The sequence below is a fragment of the Drosophila obscura genome, unplaced genomic scaffold (genome assembly GCF_018151105.1).
Source record: "Drosophila obscura isolate BZ-5 IFL unplaced genomic scaffold, ASM1815110v1 contig_9, whole genome shotgun sequence".
In the NCBI taxonomy this organism is placed as follows: domain Eukaryota; kingdom Metazoa; phylum Arthropoda; class Insecta; order Diptera; family Drosophilidae; genus Drosophila; species Drosophila obscura.
In genome coordinates this window covers 3,624,924-3,642,911 of record NW_024542883.1, presented here as the reverse complement: position 1 = coordinate 3,642,911, position 17,988 = coordinate 3,624,924, and the positions used below count along the sequence as shown (strand labels likewise).

At 46.1% G+C, this 17,988-nt stretch overlaps 7 protein-coding genes across 7 annotated transcripts; 4 read left to right on the top strand and 3 right to left on the bottom strand.

Annotated features, from left to right (window-relative positions):
* Positions 1-2,364: 2,364 nt before the first annotated feature.
* Positions 2,365-3,404, top strand: LOC111073969 (replication termination factor 2). The gene is made up of 2 exons (XM_022366541.2): positions 2,365-2,508; positions 2,569-3,404. The coding sequence occupies exons 1-2, from the start codon at positions 2,440-2,442 to the stop codon at positions 3,379-3,381; spliced, it is 882 nt and encodes a 293-aa protein (XP_022222233.2). The 5' UTR covers positions 2,365-2,439; the 3' UTR covers positions 3,382-3,404.
* A 9-nt stretch (positions 3,405-3,413) lies between these two features.
* On the top strand, positions 3,414-4,556 carry LOC111073970 (cilia- and flagella-associated protein 20). The gene is made up of 3 exons (XM_022366542.2): positions 3,414-3,572; positions 3,634-3,825; positions 3,880-4,556. Exons 1-3 carry the CDS (start codon positions 3,489-3,491, stop codon positions 4,426-4,428), a joined length of 825 nt encoding a protein of 274 aa, XP_022222234.1. The 5' UTR covers positions 3,414-3,488; the 3' UTR covers positions 4,429-4,556.
* Positions 4,517-5,506, bottom strand: LOC111073971 (ER membrane protein complex subunit 3). Its single transcript, XM_022366543.2, has 2 exons — positions 5,280-5,506; positions 4,517-5,216 (listed from the first exon to the last, which is right to left on the bottom strand). The coding sequence occupies exons 1-2, from the start codon at positions 5,426-5,428 to the stop codon at positions 4,622-4,624; spliced, it is 744 nt and encodes a 247-aa protein (XP_022222235.1). The 5' UTR covers positions 5,429-5,506; the 3' UTR covers positions 4,517-4,621.
* A 555-nt stretch (positions 5,507-6,061) lies between these two features.
* LOC111073972 (protein dpy-30 homolog) lies at positions 6,062-6,869 on the top strand. The gene has a single exon (XM_022366544.2). The coding sequence runs from the start codon at positions 6,410-6,412 to the stop codon at positions 6,779-6,781; it is 372 nt and encodes a 123-aa protein (XP_022222236.1). The 5' UTR covers positions 6,062-6,409; the 3' UTR covers positions 6,782-6,869.
* On the bottom strand, positions 6,856-9,613 carry LOC111073966 (nuclear pore complex protein Nup107). The gene is given in 4 exon segments (XM_041596004.1): positions 6,856-6,934; positions 6,936-7,270; positions 7,335-9,102; positions 9,104-9,613. Coding segments are annotated over 4 exon segments (2,523 nt in total). The 5' UTR covers positions 9,494-9,613; the 3' UTR covers positions 6,856-6,904.
* Positions 9,614-10,185: 572 nt separating this feature from the next.
* Positions 10,186-13,575, top strand: LOC111073967 (zinc finger protein 572). Its single transcript, XM_041596007.1, has 3 exons — positions 10,186-10,662; positions 10,770-11,287; positions 11,332-13,575. The coding sequence occupies exons 2-3, from the start codon at positions 10,799-10,801 to the stop codon at positions 12,934-12,936; spliced, it is 2,094 nt and encodes a 697-aa protein (XP_041451941.1). The 5' UTR covers positions 10,186-10,662; positions 10,770-10,798; the 3' UTR covers positions 12,937-13,575.
* On the bottom strand, positions 13,287-16,809 carry LOC111073965 (protein SMG8). The gene is made up of 4 exons (XM_022366534.2): positions 16,640-16,809; positions 15,497-16,583; positions 15,394-15,440; positions 13,287-15,336 (listed from the first exon to the last, which is right to left on the bottom strand). Exons 1-4 carry the CDS (start codon positions 16,693-16,695, stop codon positions 13,671-13,673), a joined length of 2,856 nt encoding a protein of 951 aa, XP_022222226.2. The 5' UTR covers positions 16,696-16,809; the 3' UTR covers positions 13,287-13,670.
* Between the last annotated feature and the right edge of the window lie 1,179 nt (positions 16,810-17,988).

The window sequence follows — 17,988 nt, the reverse complement described above, 5'->3', positions numbered from 1 at the left end:
CAGGTTTAATCGCCGAATAGCAGGCATTAGTCAAGCAAATAATTGAGATTATTATCTTGAGTTTAGAACTGATTTCCGACTATGACAATTGACTCTTCGCATACTAAAAAGGTTAAAATAAATACATTTTTTCCCGATCGCGATGATTATTCAGAATTATATTCTGGTTGTGAAAAAAGCAAACAAAAAACAATGGTTTTTTTATATTTTATAATCAGATAGAACCAAATAATCAACTGTTAATGATTTAAGACTACTTTGACTTTTTAAATGTACGTTTTGTAAAATATGAAGAGTTTTTTGTTGGTCATGTTCATTATGTTTTCGCAAAACAATAATGTATAACATGGGGTATGCAGGGTACTATACTATACCCCATACATGCTCATAAAATTTTAGATCATTTGTCCATTTCTCGATTTCTGAGTGAATGCAAAGAATGAATAAAGTTGCACGTTGCACCTTGAGGATATTCAAGGAAAATTCTTCCAATGTGATATACACTGCCGGTCACTGGAATAAGAACACTTTTTTTTTTACTTTTTGATTTTGAAAGGTGGTTCTGCTTTTGTTTGAACCTTAATATGTAAATAATCCAATAAAAACGACTTCTGAAAACTTGCCAATATTGTAAAAAATGTATGTATCTATCGGATAAAATTATTTGTTTAGGGTTGAGAGGGCCAATTAGCTAGTAATATTCAACGGAATATTAAAATTGATGAATATGATTTTCCTCGGTATGTTTACGGTATATAATGAAAATGACGTTTCTTCCAGTCACACTCGACAAAACAAATCAAGTGAAATATTTATTTTTCCATATTAATATACTTTTGAAAATGAGCGCCATGAAGAGAGCGTTTTCGTGGTGACTTTCGGGTGTGAGAACAGACTACGGGACGGTGGAATGAAGATTCATTGTTGCGATACATTTGATTTGTATGGGAAAATGGTTTATGGCTGTGTTGTTTTCAGGGTCATTAATGGCTCGTCGTTTTGGTAACGAATTTGGCTCCGGGTTCCAATATAGGATCGAACGGGTAAATGTTTTATCACAAACATGTGCATTATGGTCAGTCAATCTGGTATTATTAATGTTTCAATAGGTTGGACAACATTTAACATCATAACAGAAATAAGGTTACAAAGTACATACGCATGGTTGGTTGCCGCAACACTGCGTCCATTTGTCAACATTTCGTTTTTGCTTTGGCCGCTTTTGTTTGAACCACATTTCAAATTGACCGCCAAACTCAATTTAGCGCACCAAAAATACTGACATTTTTCGCTCTCAATTCAGAGTTTGAAAGCGTTTTCAAAATTTGCTCTCATTCGTGGAGAGTGCTCTCTTTTCAGTGGAGAATAGAGTGTTTTTGTGGAGACTTTCCCCATTTTCGTGGTGTGGCAGCATGCTGCTATTCCCTACAAAATCAAATGCTTACGGGAACGCGTATGGAATAAAGATTCATTGTTGCGTCATTCCATACGCTTCCCGTAAGATATTTGATTTGTATGGGAAAAAATTTCAGCAGCATGGGGAAATGGAGTAGCAGCAATGCTGTGCAACTTTGGCACGGGGGATGAGCAACAATCTGCATACTGTGGCGGAAAATGGATATTATGGACTTGAGATATTGTTTGTAATTTCAGGCTCCAATTAATGCAGAAACTACTCAGTGTCCTATTAAAAAGACATCAACGAAATTTTGTAGCTCATGGGTACCAGTAATAGGTATCAGAACCGGGATAAATGTATATATAAAACACAAAACATATGCATAGATAGGTAAAAAATAACTCAATCTTACGAAAATGCAATATTAATGTTTCAAAGCAGCCTGAAACAACAAATTTAACATCAATTAAAGGAAATAAGGTATACCAAAGCCCATACGCATAGAAGAAACTTGGTTGACCAGCAACAATGACGTTACATTTAGTCAAAATTTAAGTTTTATGCTTTGGCCGTTTTTGTTTGAACCTTAATATGTAAACAATCCAATGAAAAAGAGTTCTAAAAACTAGCCAATCCTGAACAAAAGGGAAAAAAAAAAAATTGACTTTCATATCACAAAATATCACGGTATCGGGCCCCGCCGAAACAACGAACGGCCCGGGCCTGGCAACGCCACAAAACTATTTGTTTTAGCTTGTTTTAGCTGGGACCTTAATAAGCTGGTATCGGTAAAATTTTTGTTTGGGCTCCCAGCTAGCTGGTAATATTAAACGGAATATCAATATCAAGGAATATCAATGCATCCGTCAGTATATTTTTGGTATATTTTACTATTGACAATGTATATTTCAGTATATTTTGGTATATTTTCGAGGGTCAGGCGGTATATTTTCCAGATAAGTCGCCAGTCACCCTAAAATAAAAATTAAAAAAACTATATAAATACTTAGAAAAGTTAAGAAATAATAGAAAAAGCAATCATGGGATGTGATGGCGGAACTATACCCAAACGCGACGAGCTGGTCCGCGTCAAACAAAAGCCAGAACAGGTAAACATCATGGAATAATAAATAAAAGAATCAACAGTAAACGCATTTAATATTTTGCAGAAAGACAAAGACGCAGAGCGAGAGTTTCGCTGGCTGCACTGCACCCTGACGCAGCAGCGTCTGCAGGAGCCCATAGCCATGTGCGGAATGGGCAGATTGTACTCAAAACAGAGCCTCATCGAGCGGCTGCTGGAAAAGGAGAAAATGCCCGAGATGTCAGTGCATGTGAAGAGCCTCAAGGACATTAAAACTTTACAATTGACCCCCAATCCCGCCTTCACAGAAGAGGATAAGGCCGAGGGACTACTAGACACTCGTCATGCTCCGTATATCTGCAAGCTGATTGGGCTGGAGATGTCAGGAAAGTTTCGATTCGTTGCACTTTGGAGCTGTGGATGTGTAGTGTCCGAGAGGGCCCTAAAACAGATTAAAGGGAACTCGGCCAGCACTTGCCCCTTGTGCCAGACTCCCTACAGTGTCGAGGACATGGTCGTTCTGAACGGCAATGAAGAGGACGTGGAGCTGATGAAGGTCAAAATGGAAATGCGTGCAGCCAAAAGGAAGTCGTCGAAAAAAGAGAAAAAGGAGGCAAAGAAGGTGGAGATCAAAACAGAGACCGACGAGCCTTGTGTATCCACAACAGAGGCAGCGAAGCCCTCAACCAGCTCAAAAGTCAAGGGAGTCGCCAATCACAAGCGCCTGGGTGCCGTGAACGCCATGCAGGACCCCGAACTCAAGCGATTGAAAAACGACTTCAGCGTGGCCAAGGACCCCAAGGCCAGCGATGTCTACAAATCCCTCTTTACCTCTCACAAAACAGAGAAGGAGCAAGAGCGTGCCCACTGGATCACCTACAATCCATTCTACAATTAGTTCAATAAAATACATATTTCTAAGTTTACTGTTCGTTAACAATCACATTTGGAGACTACTCCAAATCCATTTGATAGTATAAAACTAAACACGAAACGACTCCAACAATGTATCGCTCTGCTTATCAGAAAGGTTTTCTCACAGTTCTCTACAGTGTGGGCAGTTCACCCCTGGAGAAGTGGTCTTCCTATGTGAGTATGACCTTTAAGAGAGCTTCCTTATGTCGCCATAACAACCTACGTCCCCGGCTAGACCAAAAATGGTTACATCAAGCGAATCTACGATGAGGATATCAAGTCTCTGGTACTGGAGATAATGGGTTCCAATGTGTCGACCACATTCATCCACTGCCCCAGTGAGTGCAAGGAACAGCTCGGCATCAAGCTGCCGTTTTTGGTGCTTCTGATTAAGAATATGCATAAATATTTTTGCTTCGAAGTTAAGGTTCGTTTTTGGTTAGTTGATTAAACACTATAGCTATACGGCATTCTCATGCAGATTCAAGATGATCAGCGTTTCATGCGCCGCTTTCGGGTATCAAACTTCCAGAGCAAGACTTCTGTGAAGCCGTTCTGCACCGCCATGCCAATGGGCATGTCGCCTGGCTGGAACCAGATTCAATTTAATCTCGCTGATTTCACACGACGCGCCTATGGCTCCAACTATCTGGAGACCGTATCGCTACAGATACATGCCAATGTGCGCATCCGCCGCGTCTACTTTGCTGACAAGCTCTACACGGAGGCAGAGCTCCCCAATGATTACCGCTTGATGGGCAAGCCCAAGGATTTGAAGAAGCCGGAGAAGCAGTTTAAGGTTCCCGCAACCGCTCGTCCTCCATCGCCTCTGAATACGGCACGTGGTGAAGGACCTGTGAAGGCATCCCAGCCCGAGGCGCCTGTTCAGGAATCGGAGCCTGAGGCTGCTCCGGAGTTAAAGAAGGCACCGTCGCCTTCCATCTCTGTGGGCGTGGCTTCGGCTGCTCCGGAGCCCGCGGCCGAGGAGCCTCCTACACAGACCGAAGCCACAGAAGAGGCCTACTACTAGCATTATATTTAAGTTTATGTGTTCATTGTTAATTTAGTTAAGCAGCAGGGCAGGGGGCAGGTCACGATCTATAAAATTATCAGTCGTAGATACATAAAATGGTTTATTTTAACCAAACTCTACTCTACAATTAAACAAAATATTTTTTGTTATATTAGGAATTTTCTAAGACATCTAAATTGGGAAAAAGTCCTCATTCACTTTGATCTGAGGCGGCAACGATGTTCAGCATGTCGGCATCGATGTTTTTCAGGGCATTGTGGTACTCTGTGATCTCTAGCGCCTCCCATTCCGCTTTGAAGGCTGCCTTGGGGTCCTGCGGCATGGTCATGGCAGCGCCTGTCATTGCATCGGCCTGTGCCTGAGTCTGGTCGGCGTGGTTGTTCTCGCCCAGGACTAGCGTGTAGATGGAGCGCAGACCGAATACGTTGAGGAAGTACCAGGAGGCGGATGAAACCCAGGCAGCATCCAGAGAAGCTAGCTCGACTCCACGTTGTAACATTGGCTTGAAACGCAAGGTTAGCGGAAACGGCACCTTGGTGGTCACGAAACCGGAGAACATCCAGTTAATCCATCCTCCGATGACGACCATCGGCAATACATTGATGAAGTTCCCTTTGACCATGTCAGTCAGCATGGCAGATGAGTTCTGGGCCACAGGTGCGCGCTTCTGGGTCTTGAAGTAGCCTGTTTCCTCGCTGTTAAAGTAGTTTTTCCTCATGGAGAAGGACTGGGCGCTCAAGTATTTGCCATTTTCCCGCAGTAGGCGAGCGCGAATCATGGCTTGACTGTGTACGAACAGAACGCATTTATGTTCAATTTCCTTACGCTGCCCTTTGCTCGCGACTCACCTGTCCTGAATTTGGGTTATTTCGGCCTTCTTTTGGGTTGATATCAGAATAGAGACATAGTGCCGCACTATGCCCACCAAAAAGGTGATCAGCACTATGGGCAAGAAAACCCACACGCGAATGTCCGGGTCAATGAGCAACTCCGTCATTATATTAATTGATTAATTTATTTCATTAATTTTTTTCGGTCTAATTTTCAGCTATGGTTGCAGTGTGACCGCAGATTCATTGATAAAATATACCCGCCTGACCTTTAGAAATAGACCGAGAAATATTTTCATTTTCAAAACATACCGTAAAAATACCAATGAAAAAAAAAACCGGAGAAAAACGTAACCTTATTAAATATACGATTATATACAAAAAATGGCTTAAATATTTCATTAAACAGACCGGTACTCAGTTGCGAAAAAGGCCATTCGATACATACTAGAAAACCAAGCGATGGTATTTTCCCTCTCGAGCGGAACATAGAAATATTCTATCTTTCGTCGTCCAAAAGACTCGCATACACACACACGCACATTTTAAAAATTGAATACAACAGGTCCAAGCCAGCTACAAAAGTGCAGTAACGAAGACAAATTAAATTTAATTAAGGCACTGGAATGAAAAGAGATTATATAGACATTATTATTTATTAATTTTATACCGGGTAATCATTTTAATTATTCAAAAGGATATAAAAACCATGTTGATTTATCCAATATTGCAGTGTACATTATCGTCCTCAGCTTTTCATTTCAGCTTGCTTTAATACAAAATTTGATGCAAACAGATTTCTGTATGTAAACAAACACAAAACAGTGTAACCGTAGAGCATGCAGTTTGACCACTTCGGTCACACTGGGCACCGAGCGGAATATATATCACATTTCGCCGACAAACTAATTTAGCTGATATGAGTACTGGGTTTATAAAAAGAGCTTGATAACTCCGCAATCTATACATTTTTAGTCGTTTTTACTGATTTATTCTCTATATAAGTCGATAGATACCATAAAGTGATTTCGATAGGAAATCGTACATTAGTATGACCCTATTGGGGAAGTATATTTTGACCAATGCGACCATTGTATCAGGCGACGCTAGCTAAATAATTTTAATTGAAACTAAGGATCGATAAAGTTATGGACGCCAAATCGGAGGCACCCATATCCCCAGCCCCTACGCCGAACGCTACCCCAGTGACGGCAGAGGCAGCCAAGGAGCAAAACTGCACGAACAATTCCAAAGGTAACCCGGTTACCGCGGCGGGAACAGGAGCGCCACCAGCGCAGGCAACAGGATCAGCCCAGCAGCCAACCATCAAGAAGCCGAGCCCCAGCTCGTTACCCACACGCCAGTATCTGGACCAGACGGTGGCTCCCGTGCTACTCCACGGACTACAGGCACTCGCGCGGGAACGTCCCACAGACCCCATCCAATTTCTGGCCTCGTACTTGCTGAAGCACAGCAACGGATGTGAGGATAATGCGCCGGCTGCCGAAGGAAACTCCTAGACATGCAAAGCACGTGTACTTACTTCTCTCAATACCCTTCCCGCTACATTCTTAAGCCAACAAAAATCCATAAATAAACTTTTAAAATTAGATATATATCGCGATCAATTGAAATACACATTTCTAGGCTGTGATGGGGTAACCCCAGGGATCCTGCTTTCGAATTGAGCAGCTCCAGGGAAGTGTCGGCAATCTTGGAGAGAAGCTCGGCCATTTTGTGCTTGGTGTAGACCTTGTACAGCTGCCGATGCTCGCTAGATATTTCATCCGCCAGGCGCACACAGCCAACAAGGTCTCCGGACTTGGACATAACCTCGTGAAGAAGTAGTGCGATCTCGGGCAGACAAAGGGAGCGCAGCTTTTCCATCTGCAACAGTCTATTCTCCCAATTGAGCTGTGCAGCATTTTCCGGCTCCTTGGAGATAAAGGGGTCAACCAGCCAGCCTTTCTCCGGGAACATCAAAATGTTGTACAAGGCTTCCGTTGTCTCTGGAAAATTGGGAGATAAATCACACAATGATTGAATTGGCTTTAAATTTATTTGTATGCTTACGCTTTGCCTGCTCCTTGACCTTCTGCTCCCATCTTTCCAGCTCAATGCGATAGGTCTGCTCCTTTCGCTCGCTCACCAGGCGATTCGTGAAGTTGTCCTGGCTGGTAATTGCAACGAGCGCAGCCGGCTTTTGCGGAGGATTCTGGTGCCGGCGATTCCACTCAACAAAGCTGTCGACGCCAGCAAGGTATACCTTGTAGCAGAGATATTCCTTCAAGCTGCACTCCTCGCGAGACGGTAGATTTTCCAAGGAACCGAAGGTGGCTATCAGACGGGTGACCACGTCGCCGGGCACCATCAGGAATGTTTTGCGCATGCACTCGATCTTGTTAGATGCCAGATAAATACGCATCATGGCACATGCTTGCCAGAGAAGTTCGCTCCGCTGCTCCGGCAGAAAGATGAGCCACTCCAGAGCCGCGATCTTAAACTGGTCCGGAGCTGATATTTCTCCTGCATGGGGTTCCCCGAGATCCCCCAGTGGATGCTGAGTGTTTCGTATAGTTTCCACTGTAAGGCGGGTGATCTGCTCCACGTCCAATCCTGCTTGCAGGGCAGCGTCGATGGCCAGCTCTCGCGCACGTTCCTGCTCAACTGTCTCGAGGAATTGGGAGTAAAGTTTCACTTGAAGGCGGTTGGATAAGGCCGCAGCATAGTAGGCTATAAGCTGGGCGTCTCCACGTGCCAGCAGCGCCTCCACATAGGAGGCGATAATTTTTTCAGCCTGCTTTTCGTTTTCGACACGTCCAATCTGCCGCAGGAACAGAACAATGTGGGCCATAAAGCGGAGCTGGTGAGAAGACAGCTTGATGGCGTCCGTCTCTAGCCAGCGTACCATGTGCTGGATCAGCTCGCCACAAGTGTCCAGGATAAGATGCTTCTGTATGATGCCCAGCTGGCCCTTGGCAAAGTCTTTCACAGACACATCTTTGGCTACATTCAGTTCGTCGAAAATTTGCTCCAATGTCATTTTTCCGTTCCAATAGTCCTCGGGCATGTCCTGATAACGCTTTGTGCAGCATTCCCGAATCTCGGATTCCACACGAATGTCGATTTGGACCTTGATGTGGGCCCAGAGCAGATCATGCCAATTGTTGTGCAGCAGCGCCTTTAAAGAACTCAAGTGTCCCGCAAAGACGCCAGCTGTGGCGCGTGTGAACTCGTCGTAGCGCTTTGAGTCGGCCACACGCCAGGCACACCTTTTCCACACATCGCGACGAGGGTTTCCCTCAATGGGCAATTTCTCGTTGACCAGGGATCCACTAAGCTCAAAGTTCGGATCCTCATGGAGGCGCCACCCTTCTAGTATGGCAGCTTTCCAGGCCTGGCCGTAGTGCTTGCACAACTTAAGGGCATCATCGATACGTCCTCTCCTGATGGCCCCGAAAATCGCTCGGCCCAGCCTCATGTTGTCTTCTTCGTCCAGAGCGTGCAGAGAGAGCTTCTCCCTCACAGGAGCATCGGGATCCAAGCTCTTGACTATTTCATGCTTCTTCCCAAACGCAGCTCCCTGCAGATTCTCCAACTGGAAGAGCGTGTTCTCCCAGGCCATCATCCGGTCGTGGCAGTGAAGCAAATTCTCTGGATCCTTTTGGTCGTAGCAGGCCTCCAGCCAGTCGACAACCAGCTGGTACTCCCTCAGGGTGGAATTGATGGCATAGAGCTGAGAGATTACCATTTTCTCACTGCCGCCAAGAACGGGACCTTCCTGCATTTCATCGTCGGCTTGGGTGTCCGTCTGGAGCAATATTCGATCATAGTAGATGCCAATGGAGCAAGCGCCAAGTGTTGATCTCCTGCTTTAGCCAACTAATGCTGGCCGTTCTGTGCGCGGCGCCCTGTTCTCCGCCCATGCCCCGTTCTATTTCCAGCTGCAGTTGCTCCACGACTCCCTTGCACGCTAAAGACAAGCTCAGCAGAACCTCGAAGGTCTCCGTCTCGTTGGTGTGCGCCTGCAGGATGTCGAAGAATTGGGCGAACAGGACATCCATCCGGCTTCTGCCCCGGTTCGAGTCATCTGGGTCCATTAGTGTTTCAGTCAATGCGGTCACATTGTTCTCAGGACGTAGCGGGCGGGTTAGAGTCTGTTGTAAGCTAGAGCTATTCGCACTCGTTCGCAGCAATCCACTGCGGCTGATTCGGAACAGGCTGTCGGCCATGGTCGATTGTAAATTTATTTGTTATTTATTGTTTATTTTTTATTGTACAAAAATACACGCTGATAAAATCCGCGGGACTTATCGATAAGATATACCGTCGACCCTCAAAAATTAGACCGGAATCTACCTTCTCATTTTCATAATATACCGAGGAAAATCATATTCCTCAATTTAGATATTCGTTTTAATATTGCAAGCTAGTTAGGACTCTCAGCAATTAAAATATAATTTTATCAGATAAATGAATCATTTTTCTACAATCCAGTTCATTTCAGGGACTCCCATTTATTTGATTGTTTATAAAATTAGGTGGCCTGTGCTCCCCACTCATTTTTGCGTTTAAAAATATCGATAGTTGGAACGATTTTCGGTACTAAAAACGGTAAATATTAAGTTAAAATCTTGAATTAAACTTGTTTTTGGGTAGCAATAGCAACTGGCAGCAATATCAATAGTTTATATTCAACATTCAACCTAAAATAATAAAGCTAACTGAAACATTAAAACCGTCATTTGATATTGGATGCTTCATTTTTAGTGGTATGTACATGTATATATTTAAGCTGAATATAGATTATCAATGTGATAGCACAAAAATAACTATGTTTGCTGTGAATTAATTTGTAATCACGTCTTCTTTTCCATATCACCAAGTTGACAAACAACATGAAAATAATATAACGTAAAATTCTGAACACACGTTTAATTTCATACACCCTTACGTTTTTACACGAACATGTAGTTAATGTGTAGCAAATGTTTAGTTACTTGCCATGTAAAAATAGACATTTTTGTTGACCTTTTTTGTTTTATTTTGTAAAAGGAGTCCTTAAGTGAAAAAATTGATTCATCAATCGGATAAAATTATATGTTAAGCGCTGCCCATTGGCAGCGTCTGTTTGTGTACGCCAAGACGCGAATTGGCCGATAAACGCGATGAATGTTGAAACTCTAGAATTCAAATTACAAGAACAAACATTTGCTGAACGCGCAAATGCTGAAAAGTTGAAACATGTTAGTAATACTAAAAGCAAGCACGCAAGCACGAAACCTGAATAGTACCATAGTGATATAATATACATACATATGTATGTAAATGCATGCATATGTGTGTAATTGTTTGCTAATCGTTGAAACTGGAAAACAAACATTAAACTCACTTACCTAAGGTAAAGTACGTGAGCATTGATTTTTCATCTGACGCTTGTAGAGGCAGCCTCTCGTTGTTGCTGTTGCTGTTTCTGCTGTTGCTAATGATTTTTTTCTTCTGTTGCAGCCTTTACATACCACAGCCAACACGTCAAGATGGCCGTGCAACTGAAGCATAATTACCACCACCTGCCATTGACTATCACGCCGATCCTGTGCCAGCCAGTGCTGAAGCCGGCTCCTATGCCACCGAAGCCGGAGGCCCCCGACCTAACGTTCCACTGTATGTGCTGCTCGGAGTACTTTGTGCATCCCCTGGCCCTGTATCAGCACATGAACAGTCGGCATCCAAACGAGCCAGCGCAAGATCAGAAGCCAGGGGAGTCCCAGGAACAGCAGGCGGAGGAGGGCGAGGACTATAGTTGGATATTCGAGCCAGTCTGCGAGCTGGAGGAACAAGAGCAGCAGTCACAGGCTGCCAGTAACGACAGCGACTCGTCGGACGACGACGACAGCGACGAAGATGACAGCTCCGATGATGATGACGACAGCAGCTCCAGTTCCAGCTCCAGCAATTCCTCCAGCTCGACCAGCTCCATGCCTAGTTCCACCAGCAACTCCAACACCCAGCAGAGTCAGAGTCAAGTCAAGAGCCCATGGACTCCTTAAGCAATGGAGCGTGCCTCGAGTTGGAGTCTGCGCACCCCATGAGGTGCTTGCTTGCCGGACCGCATCCAAACGAATTCCATCTGCAAATGGCAGATTCTCGGGAGTCTACTTCGATTATTCTACTGCAACCCTCCATGAGTATAACCCCTCTCAGTACTCCCGTGAGCCATCCCAATCCGCATCTCCATACGCCACCACCTCCGCTTCCCCCCATGAGCATCTCCCTGGAGCCTGCCCCTATCAAACGCCGGCGCGGTCGTCGCAGCAAGGCGAACAATCCTATGCTGGACTCTGCAATGGCCGCGAACCCAGCGGCGCAGAAATGCTTTCAGTGCTCCCATTGCGAGGCCAGCTTTCCCAATGCTGGCGATCTCTCCAAGCACGTGCGATCCCACATCACCAACAAGCCCTTCCAATGCTCAATATGCCAAAAGACCTTCACCCACATTGGCAGTCTCAACACACACATAAGGATCCACAGCGGAGAGAAGCCGTACAAGTGCGAGCTCTGTCCGAAGGCGTTCACCCAGTCCAGCAGCCTGATGGTCCACATGCGATCCCATGCCGTGCGCAAGCCGCATCAGTGCGTGCAATGCGACAAGGGATTCGTGAACTACACCTCGCTCCTGCTGCATCAGAAGACGCACACGGCGCCAACGGAGACGTTTGCCTGTCCGGAGTGCGAGAGGGAGTTCAAAGCGGAGGCGTTGCTGGACGAGCACATGAGAATGCACACCCAGGAACTGGTTTACCAGTGCGCCATTTGCCGCGAGGCCTTTCGCGTCAGCTCCGAGCTAGTCCAGCATATGAAAAACCATATGGGCGAGAAGCCGTTCACGTGCTCCCTCTGCGATCGCTCCTTCACCCAGTCGGGCAGCCTCAACATACACATGCGCATTCACACCGGCGAGAAGCCCTTCCAGTGCAAGTTGTGCGACAAATGCTTCACGCAGGCCTCTAGCCTCAGCGTCCACATGAAGATACATGCTGGCGAGAAGCCCTTTCCCTGCCACATCTGCGGCAAGTCCTACAGCCAGCAGGCATATCTGAATAAGCACATCCAGAGCCACAATCGAGCAGACACAGTCCCAGGGGTGACCTCTGCGCCGGTGCCCATACAGCGACACGAGACACTGGTGTGCATTGTCTGCGGGTCGTTGCATGCCGACGCAACCGCCCTGGCCTTGCACGTGACCAGCCAGCATGCGGCTCTTTTGGACAACATAAAGCACACTGCGATGCCAACACCAGCTCCGTTGGATGGCAAGTGCAGCCAGATGCAGCAGCAGGCTTACATGCAGCGCGTTCAGTCGATGCTACAGCAGATGAACCAGCAGCAGCAGCAGCTGCCAGCCATGGACTCCACTGGGGAGGACGAGGAGGATCCCGAGGAGGAGGAAGATCTCGAAGAGGAGGAGGAGGAGGAGGAAGACGTAGACGAGCCAGAGTCGCTGCCAGAGGCCGATGATTGCGAGCCCAGTGTTTCTGCTTCCGAACAAGAGACCGTTATGGACTCGGACATGTATTACGAGGAGTTTGCCGACATGGACGTGGGCTGCCAGGAGGAGGTGTGCGGCGACTATGTCGATAATGAGGAAGAGGTCTACACCGAGGAGTTCATCTAAATATAAGTTGCTTACCGTTTTGGCCATCGACTTTAATTGTCCCGCATATTTATATTTACAAGGAATGTGGATCGGCTCGCGAATTGTCTACTCGGCAGATCTTATCACATTTTAGGATCCAATTCTCGATTCTCGAGCCTCGAGCCGTTTGCATTCCACGCCTTATCACATTTTGCTCATCATTATCTTGTATTTTTAAGTGGAGTCGTTATTTATTTGAATCTACCAGAAACTTGTTCTGTATCTAGTACTAGTAAAACATCTCATGTTTGTCCATCCTCCCTCTGGTAGCAGGTGCCACTTTTCATATCAACTAAGAATTACATTACCCAGAGTCTAGAACACTCCTGTCCTGGGATGGATGGATGCATTGCATTGTATTGCACATTATCTTGTAAAGGTATTACATTTTGTTAGTATTAAGACTACTCTAAAGTAAGAGAAAGAGTAAGAGTAAGAGTACGCTGCTCATTTAGGCGCGTCTCCTAAATGATGTTCCCCATTCCCGATCACCACGTTGAGCTACAAACTGAAAGCTTCGACAATTCCACTCTGCATAATTCCCAATCCAATATACATACATATATATGTAAAGTCGCCTTGGAGCACACCCTGAAGAGATTACATTAATCGTTACTGAAAAAAAAAGTCAAATGCCTTTTTATGTTTCCCAAAGGAGGAATAGTTTACTCGGAGTGTTTGAGCAGAGCAATGGAATGAATCTCTTAGCATATTTAAATTTTGGTAAACGTTCCAACCCCACTGGTGTCAAGTCGTCCCTGATCATTCAAGTCCAGCGTTGGATCCGTTTCGGCAATCCCAAACATGCCCGCAAGGAGATAGCCGCCAGCCATCATGTCATCCGGCTCCAGTTTCTCCGGCGGGGCAATCAAGGCATCGTCGCCTTGGTAGACATAGGGCAGTCGGAGGATCCAGTAGGCGCTCTGCGAAAGTCGTGGTGGGACCATGCTGCCCAAGGTGAATGTGTACTTGTCCTTTCCCATGCAGACTTTGGGGTCCACGATGATGTTGACGGGAGCCTTGGGAGTGACCACATGGATACGCATAAGCTGGGCCAGGTAATTCTTTTGGGACCGGCAGGGACAGGGATAGTACAAGGGCATGTTGGTGTGCACCATCTTGCTGCAGGTGTCCCGTTCGATGTCTGCTCCGCCGCGGAGTACACGGTCCGGACGGCACATCATAAAGCGGTGCCCGCGCGAGCACTCGTACTCGAATCCCACGAAGATCTTCAGAACCATCCGATCGCCGTGTTTGCGATATCGTTGCTGCTTCTTGCTCATATGTGGCTGGTGGGAATTATGATAGTGCTTGGGTGCGTGGACAAGCCTCAGCTGGACGTCCCAGGGTAGGAGGAAGTTGGCGCCAGAGAGAAAACCGCTCTGGAAGTGCTCTTGTAGGCCCGTGTTGTGGCTGTAGATGGAACTGGGGCCGACACAGGCAAGTGACCAGCTGGGGAACAGGGGCAGAAGTCCGACTTTACTCAAGGTGTGCACCAGGCCAGGCAGATATTCCGTGGTGGAGGTCAAGCACATGCTGGGCAGAGGGGTGGCGGAGGCGGGATCACAGGGTTCCTCAGGCTTTTTGGCGGGTTCTTTCAGCTGCAGCACCAGCTCGTTATTTGACTCAGCGCTAGAGGTGCTGCTACTGGTGGATTCCGCATCAGAGGTGGAACCCTGCTCGAAGCACGGTTCTGATTCGTTGAGCGAGACTCCGAAGCCGGCTATGGACATGTTGAGATCCGATCCAAAGGTGGGGGACAAGGGCTGGGAGCAGCCATTGCTCTGAGTGATATGCTGCTGCTCCTGATCCCCCGTTGGCAGCTCTTCATCCTCCTCGTCCAGTTCTGCGTCCTGGGCGAGACGATTCTTCCCGTTATGCAGCAGGGGAAACGCAACCTCGAAGGCCGCTGCCCGATAGTCATTGTTGGACGGTTCGAAGATGGGGAACTTGAACTGCTTGACCTTCACACAAAGATTGCACATTTTGACCATGTGCTCGTAAAACTCGTAGTTGGCCTGTTGCAGGCTGAAGGGGTCCTCCCTCCTTCCCTGAGTCCGGCCACAATTACAGCTGGACACGTGGATCACTCCACTGCTGTGTTTGTCATGCGGCATTTTTCTGGGCTGTGTACAGGGCTGCGATCGCAGGCTGAGCTGCTCACACTGCTGCCTGCCATCCTGCCAGTGCCTGAGACAGATTTCCGACATCTTGGCTATGGACGCCTCAGCCGGTGGTCCGCGTCCCTCCTCCTCAAAGGCGAGGGTGGCATCGGCAAGCAGTTGCTGGTGCATTGAGCTGCCGTAGATGACTGGGGCAGCCTGTTTATAAGCGGCTATGCCAATCTTGAGGCCAATCTCGCACAGGTGGGCCCAGAATCTGAAAAGCAATCGAGTAAGCAGAGAAAATCTAAAGTCTAAGGGATGCCTCACTCACTTCTTCTCATAGTTGAGGCTCTCATCAAAGGATTGCAGAAAGAGGCGCTGCAAGGAACCAGAATGAGTTAAACTTTTAGGCTGTTTTCCAGCCACCAACTCACATAATCTTCGTTGCGGATCTCGTTGATGGATTCCTGTGTTCCTGCGTTCGTCACCAGCAGCTTGTGCAACTCAGCGATGCAATCGTGCCACTCGTGCGCGTTGAGCAACTGAAGCTGTCCCCTTTGGGGGACCTGTTTGAAGGAGCCCTCGTCGAAGCAGCCTAGCAAGGCGTCTTGGACGTGCCTTTGCAGAAAGTTCCAGACGGTGTGCTCTGTCTTGTACTGCTGCTCCTCATAGTTTGTCTTTTCAAAGGACTCGCCAAAGGACTTGACGAACCCTTCAAAGGGGGCCAGTTCAAGAACTTCCAGATCATCCTCCTCTTCTTTGGCATCTAGCTTGCGCATGTCCAAGTTTAGGAATTCTATGGACTGCAGAAGTCTGTCCGCATGGAGCTCATCGTGGGCATTGTAAAAGACAAACTGCTTATTGTTGGGCAGAGCCAGCAGAGAGCTCGAACTGCTGTTGCTAATTATCTGGTGGTGGCGCAGGAACTCATAGATGCTGTCCTCCGTTTGAAATTCGCAGGCGGAAACGCATTCCCGGGTTTTGGCATCGTCTTGGGGAAAGTTCTCAAAGAGGAACAGAATCCTTGGGGTACACAGGCGGCACTTCTCGCCAAGCAGTGCCCCAGCAGGGGTCTCCTTCAAGAGACTGGGCAGAAACTGCATCAGATGCTGTTCTCTGGCGAACTTCATGAGCTGAAAAATGGTCACTAGAGAGAGGTCAAAGGTCTGACCCGTCTCCACGTAAACTAAAATGTGGCAGACGTGCAGGGCCAGTAGCATCATTCGCACGAACCGGCACTTCATCCGTTCGTAGAAGTCATCGAATATAAACGGAGCCCCGTCCTGTTCCATAGTTGCATCTATCTGCTGGCCCAGTATCGCATCGTCGAAGGTCGTTTCGAAGTGCACCAGCAAAGTGGAGGTGCCTGGCTTATAGTAGCACTGCAACTGTTCGTCACACGGCTTATGGTCTCTAGGTGGTTCCATCCGAAAGGCCCGCATTTTGTTGGCCAGATCGCATCGTGATCGGCCAATAACTCCAACGACCACGAGGGACCGGCCAAGCTGGTCCAGTTCTTGGCTAAAAATGAAGATACGTTAATTTGTACAGTGGTTACTGGAAAGTACAGTACTTACGCCACAGGCTCAGGTATGTTTGGATATGTCCAGGTGTGGTAATCTTTCAGCCCCATTTTTTACGCCACATTTGTTTATTATTGTTTTGCTTCTGTATTTGTTTTTTATCTGAAATTTCCAATTCGGTATGGGATTTATCCCAATTGAGCACAATAGAGGTGTCAAACCATCGAGGGCACTATCGATAGTATCGATATTTTACTCCTAGCCTATCATGATAGTATCGAGCTACAGGCACTAACCATACAGTATATGTATACTGTATGGTTAGTGCTACAGGTTAGCGCTTTTGATATGTATGGATTGGCTGCTATAAAATACGAAGACAAATTTGTAAACAAATCGACAGGTGGCATCTATTTTTACAATGGACAAGTTCCTAAAAGGTTTCAATGGTTTTTTAATAATTATTTGAGCCCGATACTATTACGATAGTATCGATTGTTTTTCTCAAAACATTCAACGTTGATATTCCTCGATTTTGATATTCCGTTTAATATTACTAGCTAGTTGGCTCTCTCAGCCCTAAACAAATAATTTTATACGATAAATACATAAATTTTCTACAAGATTGGTTAGTTTTCAGAAGTCCTTGTTATTGCATTGTTTACATAAAAGGGTTCAAACAAAAACGGTTGTCATTGCTGGTTGTCAACCAGACCATACTCTGCTATGAGTATGGACATTTGTACACCCTATTATCGATACCCTTTAACTAATGTTAAATTTGTTTTCCAAGCTGCTTTAAAACATTCATACTAAGCTTTCTTTCTCTGTGGCATCTATTGTGGCGACCCTGGCACAATAGTGTATAAAGAGTGTATATATATCTTTATATCTATTTTATTTATACTCTAATTTAAAATAAATAGAGAAGAGATATAAGTCGGTTAATAAGGAAAAAAATCATATAGGAATTACTCATATCGGAATTAATATAGTTGAATGTCGAGTTTTGGTGGCACTCGTCCATAGGCTGGATGGTGGACGCGACGATGATAGGGATCTGCTCGTCTCTGATGCGGTGCCACAGGATATCCGGCTGTCGGTGGTCCCAGCGGCATAATTTTTTTAGGAATAATACCGCCCGGTGCTGGTGTGCCCGGCTTTTCCATCTATTACACTACCCGACACGATTTTTCCTCAAGGGACCAAACCAACTTTTTCTAAAAGATTTGGGGCTTAGAATTCGTTAGAGGTTTTTTTTTATCATGGCAGAACTTTTTTTGTAGGAATTAAAAAAAAAAATGGTATTTTTTAAAATTTTGTTCAGAGGTGTTCTTTCTATTCACATAACTTAAATATGTTACATCTGGCTGTAAAGATTTTTGCCATTCTGAAAAGCTTAT